Source organism: Sitophilus oryzae, unplaced genomic scaffold (genome assembly GCF_002938485.1).
Source record: "Sitophilus oryzae breed Bouriz unplaced genomic scaffold, Soryzae_2.0 scaffold_1179_pilon_pilon, whole genome shotgun sequence".
NCBI classification, from domain to species: Eukaryota; Metazoa; Arthropoda; class Insecta; order Coleoptera; family Curculionidae; genus Sitophilus; species Sitophilus oryzae.
Window position 1 is genome coordinate 1808092 of NW_022145814.1, and position 12043 is coordinate 1820134.

General features: G+C 29.2%; 1 protein-coding gene across 1 annotated transcript in view; it reads left to right on the plus strand.

Moving 5' to 3' along the window:
- Positions 1 to 1589: 1589 nt before the first annotated feature.
- The window catches only part of LOC115891260 (fasciclin-1-like), a 102907-nt gene continuing 92453 nt past the window's right edge, over positions 1590 to 12043 (plus strand). The window contains exon 1 of the mRNA XM_030911698.1: positions 1590 to 1686. Within this exon, the coding sequence (XP_030767558.1) occupies positions 1681 to 1686 (6 nt within the window). The 5' untranslated portion in view covers positions 1590 to 1680. The remainder of the gene's footprint in view (positions 1687 to 12043) is intronic.

Sequence of the window (12043 nt, forward strand, 5' to 3'; positions counted from 1 at the left end):
TCAGAGTTACAGAAATTGTTGATGCACTTGTGCAATAATTTTACACACAGAAGCGTGGAATAACCAACATCTAAAATTTGAAGTCGAATAAATTATTCGATTTGGTTGATTACGCAATTCAAACAAGCCGCGTATGCGAAAATGTTAAATATAATGCATTTTTTACCTTATTTATAAAAATAAATATAGATTACCTAAATTATATTTTTAGAAATCCCATAGGAAGGCAAATCAAACGAGAAAATAATAAAATACTAAATAGTGAAAACCTCATCTTTGTACTTCTACTCATAAATAAGAAACCCTGTAAAACACACGAAAATGGGACACTCTGTATATACTATAAATATCAAAATGAAAAATACATAAATTTTTTTCTCCTCTATAAGTCAATATATTTAAAACTTCTTTTCATTAACTAATTTTTAGATTTGACTCGACAAATTTTTATTTTGTTTCTTTGATTGTCAAATGTTGTTATGTAGCTTTTTGTAAAAATGAGTGTTATATACTAAAATATGTTTAGTTTTTATTTCAAATTAACTTGTATCAAATTTCCAAAAAAAATCTAAAGATAAATGCTAAATTCAATATAATTTTATAACTAAATAGATGTTTTCTAAAATACAGTTATTGGCAACGCCGCGTCTCGTTCACGAGGGTTTCCGCACGAAATATTAAAGTTTACGTGTGCATTGTTGTCTTTTGGCCGGTTCCAGCCGTCCCATTTACATGGGTTATCTATTGGTAGTAGAATTATCTTTGGTTGAAGGTATCGTTATCAAATTTCATTATAGGAATCTACCTAACAGAGACACTTTAAATGTAAAAAGGAGAGGTTTTAGTTTCAACCAGTGGCGTAGCTGTGATACGCATGGTGTAATTTTTTCAAAAAAAAATAGAACGCCACTGATAAAAATAAAAATTTCGGAGTTGTTTTATTTACTCGGTTTATTTCCAAAAAAAATGTCTCTTGCAACTCTCTCCTATCTAACACCATTTTGTCACAATTTAAAAATAAATAGATTTTTTAATGAGAATCTTAAATACAGCGAATTATTATAACTAGAGAGCAGAAACACATGTGCATCGTTAGCTCCCTTCATATTGGGTAACTTTAGTACTTTTTTCTATTAGCACTAAATAAATTTTTTATAAATTATAAATTTTAACTAGATTTTTTTTTTATTGTTAATAATAAAATTCGTAGTTTTAAGGTAGTTATAATAATTCGCATATTTAAGGTTCTCATTAAAAAAATATTTATTTTTAAATTGTGACAAAATGGTGTTAGATAGAAGAAAGTTGCAAGAGGCATTTTTTCTTGGAAATAAACCGAGTAAATAAAAAAACTCCGAAATTTTTATTTTTATCAGTGGAGTACTATTTTTTTTTGAAAATATTAACCGATGCGTATCACAGCTATGCCACTGGTTGAAACTAAAACCTCTTCTTTTTACATTTAAAGTGTCTCTGTTAGGCTGACTCCTACAATAAAATTTTATAACGATACTTTCAACTGTTAAAAAACTATTAAAGAATATCTTTAATTTTTCAAAAACTTCAACACCCTGTATCTTACCTATTGTTGCCCAAAAGCAGAAATTTCTGGATATCCTGAAGTTGCATTTGGTAGTGGACAATCGACTCTATGTGGATACGGTTATAAAGAAAAATCAAATGAAGGTAAGTGTTTTTGTAGAAAAATATTCGTATTCACAAAAATGTTAATACACTGACTGTCACATTTACTCAAATTGTTTTAAACATATAGAACATATAGAAACCATTAAAAGTTTTTGTTGAAATAGAAACAGAAAGGGAAATAATAATTAAAAATATCTAAATCAGGGAAAGAGATAACAACATGCCAGTGTTTTTTTGAAAAGTGGTACCCCTATACTATTTTTAGTTTTTCAGACAAAAAATTGAGATTCGGTGTAATAGTATATTACATAAATCTGGATTAATTGACATATTTAATTATTTTCGATCGTTTCATGTTTTTCGATTGAAAATGAAACTGTTGATTTTTAAATGGTACTCTTGGTATTTTTTTAATTTATTTGAGGGGAAATTATATTCTTAATCGTATGACATATCATATACCAATTTTTGATATTTACGATTAAAATAAATAATATTTTAAATTTCAATCTAGAGTGCAATAGCTGTGTTTACAACGAAAATTTGACTCGAAATGCTGTGGTACCAAATTATACCTAAAAAATATTTTTTTCAAATATACTAATAAGCCACCCTCATTCCATTCGGAAAAACTGAGATTGAATATGATTAAAAATACGATTTCGACGTGCTTTAACCGGCCACAAAAATTCACGAAAAATATTAGATGATCAAATCTATTTTTCCAATGTGTCTTGATATGGTTAAAAATAGTTGTTTTAATACAGCCAATCGCACTATAGATTGAAATTTAAAATACTATTTTTTTAACACAAATAATGTTAAAAGTTGACCTTCAATTTGTAATGCAATTTTTCTTCAAATAAAGTAAAGAAATGCCAAAAATGAAAAGTTATAATCATTTCCGGTGAAGCAGGATGTGACGGAAAGTAATTGAATACGTCAATCAATCCTGATTTATTCCATGTACTAACATAGGTTTGCCAACTTTCATAATGAAAAATAGAGGACGAGAGGGTAAAAAAGAGGCATAGGCAAAACATTTTTTGAAACCTAATGTCTAGAATTTACCAAACAGTCAGCGGTATGCGATTAGTGGTCGTTCATACTTTCTTAAAAACATATATACTCACAACTTGTTAAAATAAAACAAGCCATTTTCAACAACACTTTTGTTTCAAAATATAAGTTAACAGCAAGTAAACATAAAATAGTATCGCTTCCACAAATATTTCTTGTACATAAATATTTCTTCGTTTTCTTATCTGTACAAACGAGTGGGTGTAGCGTCAGACACAGATTGACAATTTTTTAAAACATTGTGGCAATAGACGAATCTTTTAGAGTTTGGTATGTAAAAAATAGTGATTTGGTATGTAAGTTATAAAGGTGAGCCACTTTTGAAAAACATCCGGTATTTTTGTATATTTTGTTTAAATGATTTAATACTATTTTATCTCAAAGGTTTCAATTTGTATCAATTTATCCAATCTTAACTATTTGTAGTATTTTTTATTTGTGGAACAGGTTTATGATAAATTTCTAATCCCAATATAGGTAACTATATTCTGTGGTTAATACAATATGACTTCCAGCTAGCGTCGTCTCTATAAGTTAAGTTACAGAAACCTTAGCCGTGTTTTTAACTTATACCAATTTGTCCAACGTATACTGAATGTTCGAAAAAAACGACGGCAAAAACGGCTGGGGAATGACAATCGATAATAATTTTGGCGAGGTCAATCTCTAGATGACATTTAAAAAAAATTGACATAAAACATGTCAAAAATTAACGCTACTTTTAAAAATATTAAAAAAGGATAGAACTTTTCCAGTCACAAATTTCCAAAGAATATTTTTTTCGAATTTTAAAAAACCGCACCATTTAAAAATAATTTTACTCCATATAAAAATAAAGTACAATCTTCTTAAATCCAACTGGCAGTAAGCGCCATTAAAAAATAGAGAAAAGTACAGTCCAAGTAAACGACGTTTAGGGACAGTGGCGTAACAACAGACACACGAGCCTGTCTGCAAAAATTTTACCGGGCCCCCTATTACACCTACATATTTCAATACTTATACAAGGTGATTCCTGTAAGTCGGTCATGCTTTCGAGGAATGATAGGGGACGTCGAAATATTAATTTTGATATACCACACTATGGGTCGGAAATGCCTCTTACGCAAGATACAGAGTGTTAAACTTTTTGAAAAATTAAAGATATTCTTTAATAGTTTTTTAACAGTTGAAGGTATCGTTATCAAATTTCATTATAGGAATCTACCTAACAGACACACTTTAAATGTAAAATGAAGAGGTTTTAGTTTCAACCAGTGACGTAGCTGTGATACGCATGGTGTAATTTTTTCAAAAAAAAATAGAACGCCACTGATAAAAATAAAAATTTCGGAGTTGTTTTATTTATTCGGTTTTTTTCCAAGAAAAAATGCCTCTTGCAACTTTCTCCTATCTAACACCATTTTGTCACAATTTAAAAATAAATAGATTTTTTAATGAGAATCTTAAATACAGCGAATTATTATAACTAGAGGGCAGAAGCACATGTGCATCGTTAGCTCCCTTCATATTGGGTAACTTTAGTACTTTTTTCTATTAGCACTAAATAAATTTTTAAAAAATTATAAATTTTAACTCGAATTTTTTTTATTGTTAATAATAAAATTCGTAGTTTTAAGGTAGTTGTAATAATTCGCATATTTAAGGTTCTCTTTAAAAAAATATTTATTTTTAAATTGTGACAAAATGGTGTTAGATAGAAGAAAGTTGCAAGAGACATTTTTTCTTGGAAATAAACCGAAATTTTTATTTTTATCAGTGGCGTACTATTTTTTTGAAAATATTAACCGATGCGTATCACAGCTACGCCACTGGTTGAAACTAAACCCTCTTCTTTTTACATTTAAAGTGTCTCTGTTAGGCAGACTCCTACAATAAAATTTTATAACGATACTTTCAACTGTTAAAAAACTATTAAAGAATATCTTTAATTTTTTAAAAACTTCAACACCCTGTATCTTGCGTAAGAGGCATTTCCGACCCATAGTGTGCTATATCAAAATTAATATTTCGACGTCCCATATCATTCCTCGAAAGCATGACCGACTTACAGGAATCACCCTGTATACTAATCTGAATCATATATGCACTCATATTTTAGGTTAGAAATAACATTATCAAATTAATTTTTATATAGTATTATTTATTACTGCAACACAGAATATGTAACCCAAAACATATAAAATATCAAATAAATAAAAACAAAGGAAAACACAGCTACAAAATTGCACAAGAACAAGTGTAAAGTAATAAGTTATTTTAGCGATAGCATGTGCTAGTTAAGTAGTTAAGAAGATATGTGATAGATAAGAACTTAATTCGGGATCGCCCGATTCTGCTTGATTCGCGATAACATGAGATAGATATGGAAATGCGGCCCGGGCCCCCCGAGGGCACATCGACCCGAGGGCCCCCCGACGGCACATCTGTAGTTACGCCACTGTTTAGGGATCGTATAGTATTTTGCTAACAAAATTAGCATTCTCAATTAATAAGATTTAGTGAATGACCAGTGCAAAAGGGTTTATTGAGAAATGGCAAAGAAAAGTTTAGAATATTTTTTTATATTCGTGATTGAGAGGATACTAGAAATATTTACCTTATACAAATTTTTGATAGGGATTAACATAACATCAATGTTTAGAGTTTTTTGTAGTATAATGTTTTTACAATATTAAAAATATTTTATTGAAATTTTTAAATGAAAAATCAAATTATTTCAACAATATTATTCTCGGCACTTGTATTCGTACATAAAAATTATTAAAATAAAAGCCATATTTTATTCCTCTGGCATAATATAGTAGGCGATATATAAATCGGCGTAGTTTTTGTATGTCATATTTAAATTTTATTAAAATTTATTAAAATATTATGGATATTTTGTGGATGATACTAAAGAGAAAAAGTTTTACAATTTCATCTGTGATTGACGAAAGTTGTTGAAATGGTAGCGCGGAAGTTCCGTCTATCGAGTAGGAACCGCCAACCAAGTTTGCTGGTTCGAGTTCAGCTTCAGACATAGTTCTTTAGTTTGTGTCTTGTCTTTGTGTCTGTCTCATTTTAAACGCTATATACAGGGTAATTCACGGCGATGGCGACGCTTATGAAAAATCGGTAGTAGGATTTTTAAAAATTTGTATTTTTGGATAAAGGCACCTGCTCCTTCTGTCATTATTATTTTCAGTATTACAGTGTTACCGCTTCATACTAAAAGTGGTAGCAACTTTGTTACTTTAAATAGAACACCCAGTATATTATTACAGTTTATAGAAAGTTGACATATTCGACCTGTCTAAATCAACCGATTCTTCCGTCAAACAGGAAGATCAGAAAAATGATTTATTTCCGTTTGTTATAAAATCACTCAAATCATTGTTATTTTAAATTCATGCCTATGCATATTATTTAAAAAATCGAAACATAAATAAAACTGTTTTTCAACGATATATCATGTCCATATACAGGGTGTCCCAGGCTGAGCGTGCATTAGAAGTTTCTAGAGAACTACAACATCTAGCTCGGAGATTTTTTGCACATCATAGTTTCACATCGAGATCTATCGATTAAAAATATTTTTAATATGGCGGCATTTCCGGAAATACCGGAAGTTGACAGCAACTTTCTTGTTTTAAAGGGTATGATTCCCCCATTTTTTATTACATACTTAAATTCTCTGTAAAATTTTATGAATTTTGATATTAAACACTCTATATCTAACATTGACCGTTTTTGAGAAAAAAATATTTAAAATTTTTGAACGAAAAAACTGCCTGTCAAAAATATGTGTATAGCCTAAATGCGGCTATCTATTTCAAAAATTAAATTGTTCGAATGTCATATAATAATGGACGCAGCTGTCATAATTGAGCGATTAAAGAATTATCATAAATCATTTTTTTCAAAAGGAAACCTACTTTTTTTATTTCACTAGTGAAAAGATTTTTCATTTCGTTACTTTTTGACTATACATGTTCCTATACCTAAAATAAATCGTTTTTAGGTTATTTAAGATTTAGTTTTAATGCGTATATTTTTCTTGATTTTAACCAGTAGCCTATGACTTTAAACATCAAGTGATGTAAAATAAAAGATCTGGCCATATCATATTGTGACGCATTGTTCAAAAAGCGGCATCATTTCCGAGCCAACTTTGCGCTGTTTTTTTTTCGATCATACGGAATATTATTAATAATATCAACTACGAGTATTAGATATCACTAAAGAGCGAAAATACGAGATATGTTTTTATAAATACAATTTTTTAAACTCTTAAGCAGGCACTATTTATAATATAGGAAATTCAAATAATTCGTTTTTTGACAGAGGGAAATAAATTGTCTGACCGTTTAACACTTAATGTCAAAGGAAGCTAGATAAAATGAAGAAAAATATACGTTTTTAAATTAAATCTTAAATAACTTAAAAACGATTTATTTTAGGTATAGGAACATGTACATTAAAAAAGTAACGAATTGAAATACCTTTTCATTGGTGAAATAAAAAAAGTGGGTTTCCATTTGAAAAAAATGATTTATGATAATTTTTTAATCGCTCAATTCCATGACAGCTACCGCCATTATTATATGACATTTGAAAATTTAATTTTTGAAATAGATAGCCACATGTCTTCTCTTTATGTCACTGTGGCTGTGGTAATCACTAAATTGGACTTTTGGGCTATACAAATTTTTTTGACAGGTGGCTTTTTTCGTCCAAAAATTTTAAATATTTTTTTTTCTCAAAAACGGTTAATGTTAGATATAGAGTGTTTAACATCAATATTCATATAATTTTACGGAGAATTTAAGTATGTAATAAAAAATAGGGGTACCCATCTAAAATAAGAAAATTGCTGTCAACTTCCGGTATTTCCGGAAGTGCCGCCCGATGGGTGTCTCATTGTTGGAATTACATGTACATTTTCATGGCAGTCGCTGGCAGTCATTGGCAGTCTTACGGCAGTCACCTATAATAATTACAATGGCAGTCATAAGCAGTCTTGTTCGCGGTCATTGGCAGTCGCTTAGTAGTAGAATGATATTTTGGCAGTACATGTACATTTTTTACCCAAGTGAGACACTCCCCGGTGCCGCCATATTGAAAATATTTTTAATCGATAGATCTCGTTGCAAAACATGGATGTGCACAAAATCTCCGATCTAGATATTGTGGTTCTCTAGAAACTTCTAATGCACGCTCAGCCTGGGACACCCTGTATATGTTACCTAAACATTGTCGTTTCTTCAGTAAAGCCATTTAAAAGACAATAATTTTATATGTAGTTGTTTTGTTTAAACAACAGTTACTATGACATAATATATTCAAACTCTATAACTATCAATTAGACTTTACTTGCTAAATTTCTAAAATTGTCATGGTAAAGAAACTTTTTAGATTAAAGACATTTTTGCGTATGGGTAAGGTGTTTCTTGGTCGATTTAATCTCACGTTGAATTTTATAAGTGCAGTTGCACTAATGTTTGGTATTTTTAGATTTTGTTTTCCTTCAAACACTTTAAAAATGTCGAAGCGATTCAGTAAAATTTTAATATCTAGGTACTTATTATAATATAAATAGATATGATACGCATTTCTTTAAAATACCGGTTTATTAACGCGTAACTTTATTATTATCATTTTATATTTACACATTTTGTATTTAATAGTTTTTGCTTTTTATTTTTTAATAATTTTAAAAATAAGGGCACTCTAAGTTATAAATATGAGCGATTAAATTTTTGACATTGACAAAATTATGACAACTTAAGGTAGGTTGGCATTTGGCTAGTTTGACATTGTCACCTGTTCAGTTTTAATTTAAAAACATATGCAGTTTTTCTTAAATTACTTAAAATCGGCTTGTCCAAAGTAGGTCAAATACGCATGTATGTTCAGCATACACAGACCTTTAAAATACCTATTTACGACTTTGCTGTAAAATCAGTAGGGTAGCCAATATTTAGACACTTCAAAATTTGTGCAGGATTTCTTTTTTCCAACGCCAATGCACCACCCAATATAAATCTTCTGGAAAAATCCGATAAAAATTATTTTTTGGACATATGTGTTTTTCTTGTAGACCGATGTGTACTCATATACCCTGCTGGCAAGCGAACCTTTAGGTCGGCGTTTACATGTATATGAGTGAGTCGTTATGGCAATCTAGTAAGTCGGAGTGAGCAAAAATACGAAGTATTTATTACATAACTACTTAATCTGATGCTAGATTCCATGCGCTTTTATTTTACTAAACTTGTTGACCGTACTCTTCGTACACATGAAAACCGGCACCCAAGATGAAACGGCACCCAGAAATGTACGTAAAAATATCTTATATTTACGTAAAAAAATATTATTACGTAAAAATATCTTATATTTTATTGAATATTTTTTTCAGTAATTTTTACTTACCTACTATTTGTTAGCAGTCATGATGCATTTCTTTAGATCTCATTAATTGCATTTGCACGTGCATTTCGCCAATATTTTGTAACTAGGAAATACTTTTGGATATTTTTCTACACAGAATAACTAACATATTTATATCATGAGCATGTTGTTTTGATTGAAGTGTAAAAGCAAATCAAAAATAAACAAATACAACAATATTGGAGCATATCATTTCTAGTTTTTAATTTTTTAATTTTTATATTATCTCAATAAATAGAGTTGGTAATTCTAGGAATAATCCTATATAGAAAGTGACCTAAAATTAATTATGATTTTTAGATTTATTTAATATAAAATCATTATTGCCAATATTAGTGCTATAAATATTTAAAGAGTTTATAAATGTTCAGTGCTTATTACTTTTCCAATTAAACGACAGGTAGATTTATAATAAACGGGTAAATATATTTGCAGTTCTATATAATTATTTTATATTTCGCAGGATTGCAGGTTATTATTAGTTGGACATTATGAAATTTTAAGAAGATGGGAATTATTTTATACTCATTTATACTAATTAGATTGAGATGTGGAGATTAATGTATTTCTAAACATGTAAAAAATGCTATTTATGCTTTTTATCAAATTTGAGCATTTTCAATATGGATTAAAAACATTTAATATTGGTAAATACCACAATTTTTCTAATTAAATAATTAGAAAAACTAACTAAAAGTTTATAAAATATATTGATTATTTTTCAATTATATTGAAAATATATAGTTGAATATTGTTATATATTGAAAACTTGTAACAATCTATCAATAAATGAAAACTAAGTTATATTACCATAGAAACGCGTTTTGATTTTTAGGACGTAGGAAAAAATTCAACCATATTTTTATGTTTTTATTAATTTTCTCTAAAACGATATGGAGAAAAACAAAATTTTTATGAAGAATACATTTTTCTCAAAATGTCAATAATAAAAAAGTTTTTCCTCTTGTAAAGACAATCCGGGGACATCCTGTATAGTGTCCCATTAAATATTACAACTTTGCCAAAAAAACAAATAAAAAAAGTTATGTACAAAAAAATATATTTTAGTATCGAATGAAAATCGTATAAAAACTCATATTCAAGTTTACAATATTTTTTTAATAGCTTTAATATTTTTAAAGATAACACTAACACTAAGATTTAAGAGGGCTATGACAAATATAATAATTTCCTAATTTATGTGCGATTTTTAAAAAATAAGAGGTTAAAATTGGGCATGGATGATTGTATATTTTTTTAGTCATCAAAATATGTTACCTCCGTTTTCTGCTTACCCTATACACAAAGAAGAATCATTAAGGGAAATCTGCTACCAGTTTGGAACTTACTTTAATTGAATTGTTATAATCAATAAGTTGTATTGCAGTCCCCACTATATTTAGATTCTAAAGATAGGAGAACTGCTTTTCGTTCAATTTGGGATAATGCTTGAAAGTGTTGGTTGGAATTGGAATAGATAAGATTCGGAGCCTAATTCGAGTGTCCCTTGAGCTGAGTGAATAGCTACGATAACTCCGATAGCTACGCCACTGCCCGTTCTACTTTAAATTTGATATACGTATTTAGCCGAATGAATCAATTAAAGTTCCAAAACCAACTTTTACTAGGAACTACCGGTATTTTATTTAATCTATCACAAACTTAGCTGGATGTTTTAGACTTATTAAAACTTTAAATAAACTCCTATAAGGAAATGGACGAAAGCTTTTAAACTGAAAAGTTATCAAAATATTCGCTCGAAATCATTTGCTTATTTATTTGTCAATGGAATTTAGTACCAGTAACGTTTCATAATATAATGATATTAAAAGTTCACGTATTTCAAATTTCTTGGGTAGATTGGCTTTCAGACGCCAGAGTGCCTCAGTAACAGATTCCAATGGCATAAATTAGCTTCATTTGTATATAGTGCGTTTGAAATACTTATTCTTGGGAAACCGGAAGGTTTAGGTTAGGAACATCATTATATACATATATCGTTAAAAGCAGTTTTATTACTCTTTTGATTTTTAAATAATATACATAGGGTTGAAATTAAAATAACAAAGATTTGCACAATGTGATAACAAACGGAAATAAATAAAATGTTTGCTCTCCCTGTGTACTATCTACTCGATTTATTTAGACAGATCGAATATATCGACTTTCGTTAAATTATAACCCAAATTTCAACTTGAAATGTTTTAATTCATGATTTTACTCATTCAATACTTATTCACGATCATGTTTTTGTCAATTTTACACATGTTTTATTTTTATCTCAAAAACTATTATAGATACCTATACCTAGGTTAGTATAATAGAAAAATTATGAGATATGAATGTAGTTGCCAAAAAATTTAATTATATACTGGGTGTTCCGTTTAAAATAAGAAAGATGCTACCACTTTTCGAATGATGCGGCAACACAGTAAGGCTGAAAATATTTTTAGAAAGATGGAGCCGATGCCTTTATGTAAAAATTCAAATTTTCAAAAAAATTCTGTCACCGGTTCTCCATAAATGTCTAACGTGCCATCGCATCGCCGTGAATCAAACTATACAGGGTGCTACAAATTCGAGGTAACGAGCATCAGTATCTCGGTAACCGTAATTGATACGAAGATGGTTAAATTAGGTCAAAGTTGCCGCCTTGGGATTTTCACCAAAATGCCATCAAATAAGTTTTAAAAATTTTAAGGATTGCTGAGTTTTTTGGAAAAAACGCATTTTTTTCAAAAATAATTTTATTTTTTCCTGTCGTTAGTTTTTAGAAAATCAAAAAACTAATTGCACATTCTCATAGCCACTTTATTAGGGCTATCTGATAGTATTATGAGATTTTCAAATTAGCTGATAATTTGTGAGATACAGAGGCCTATTT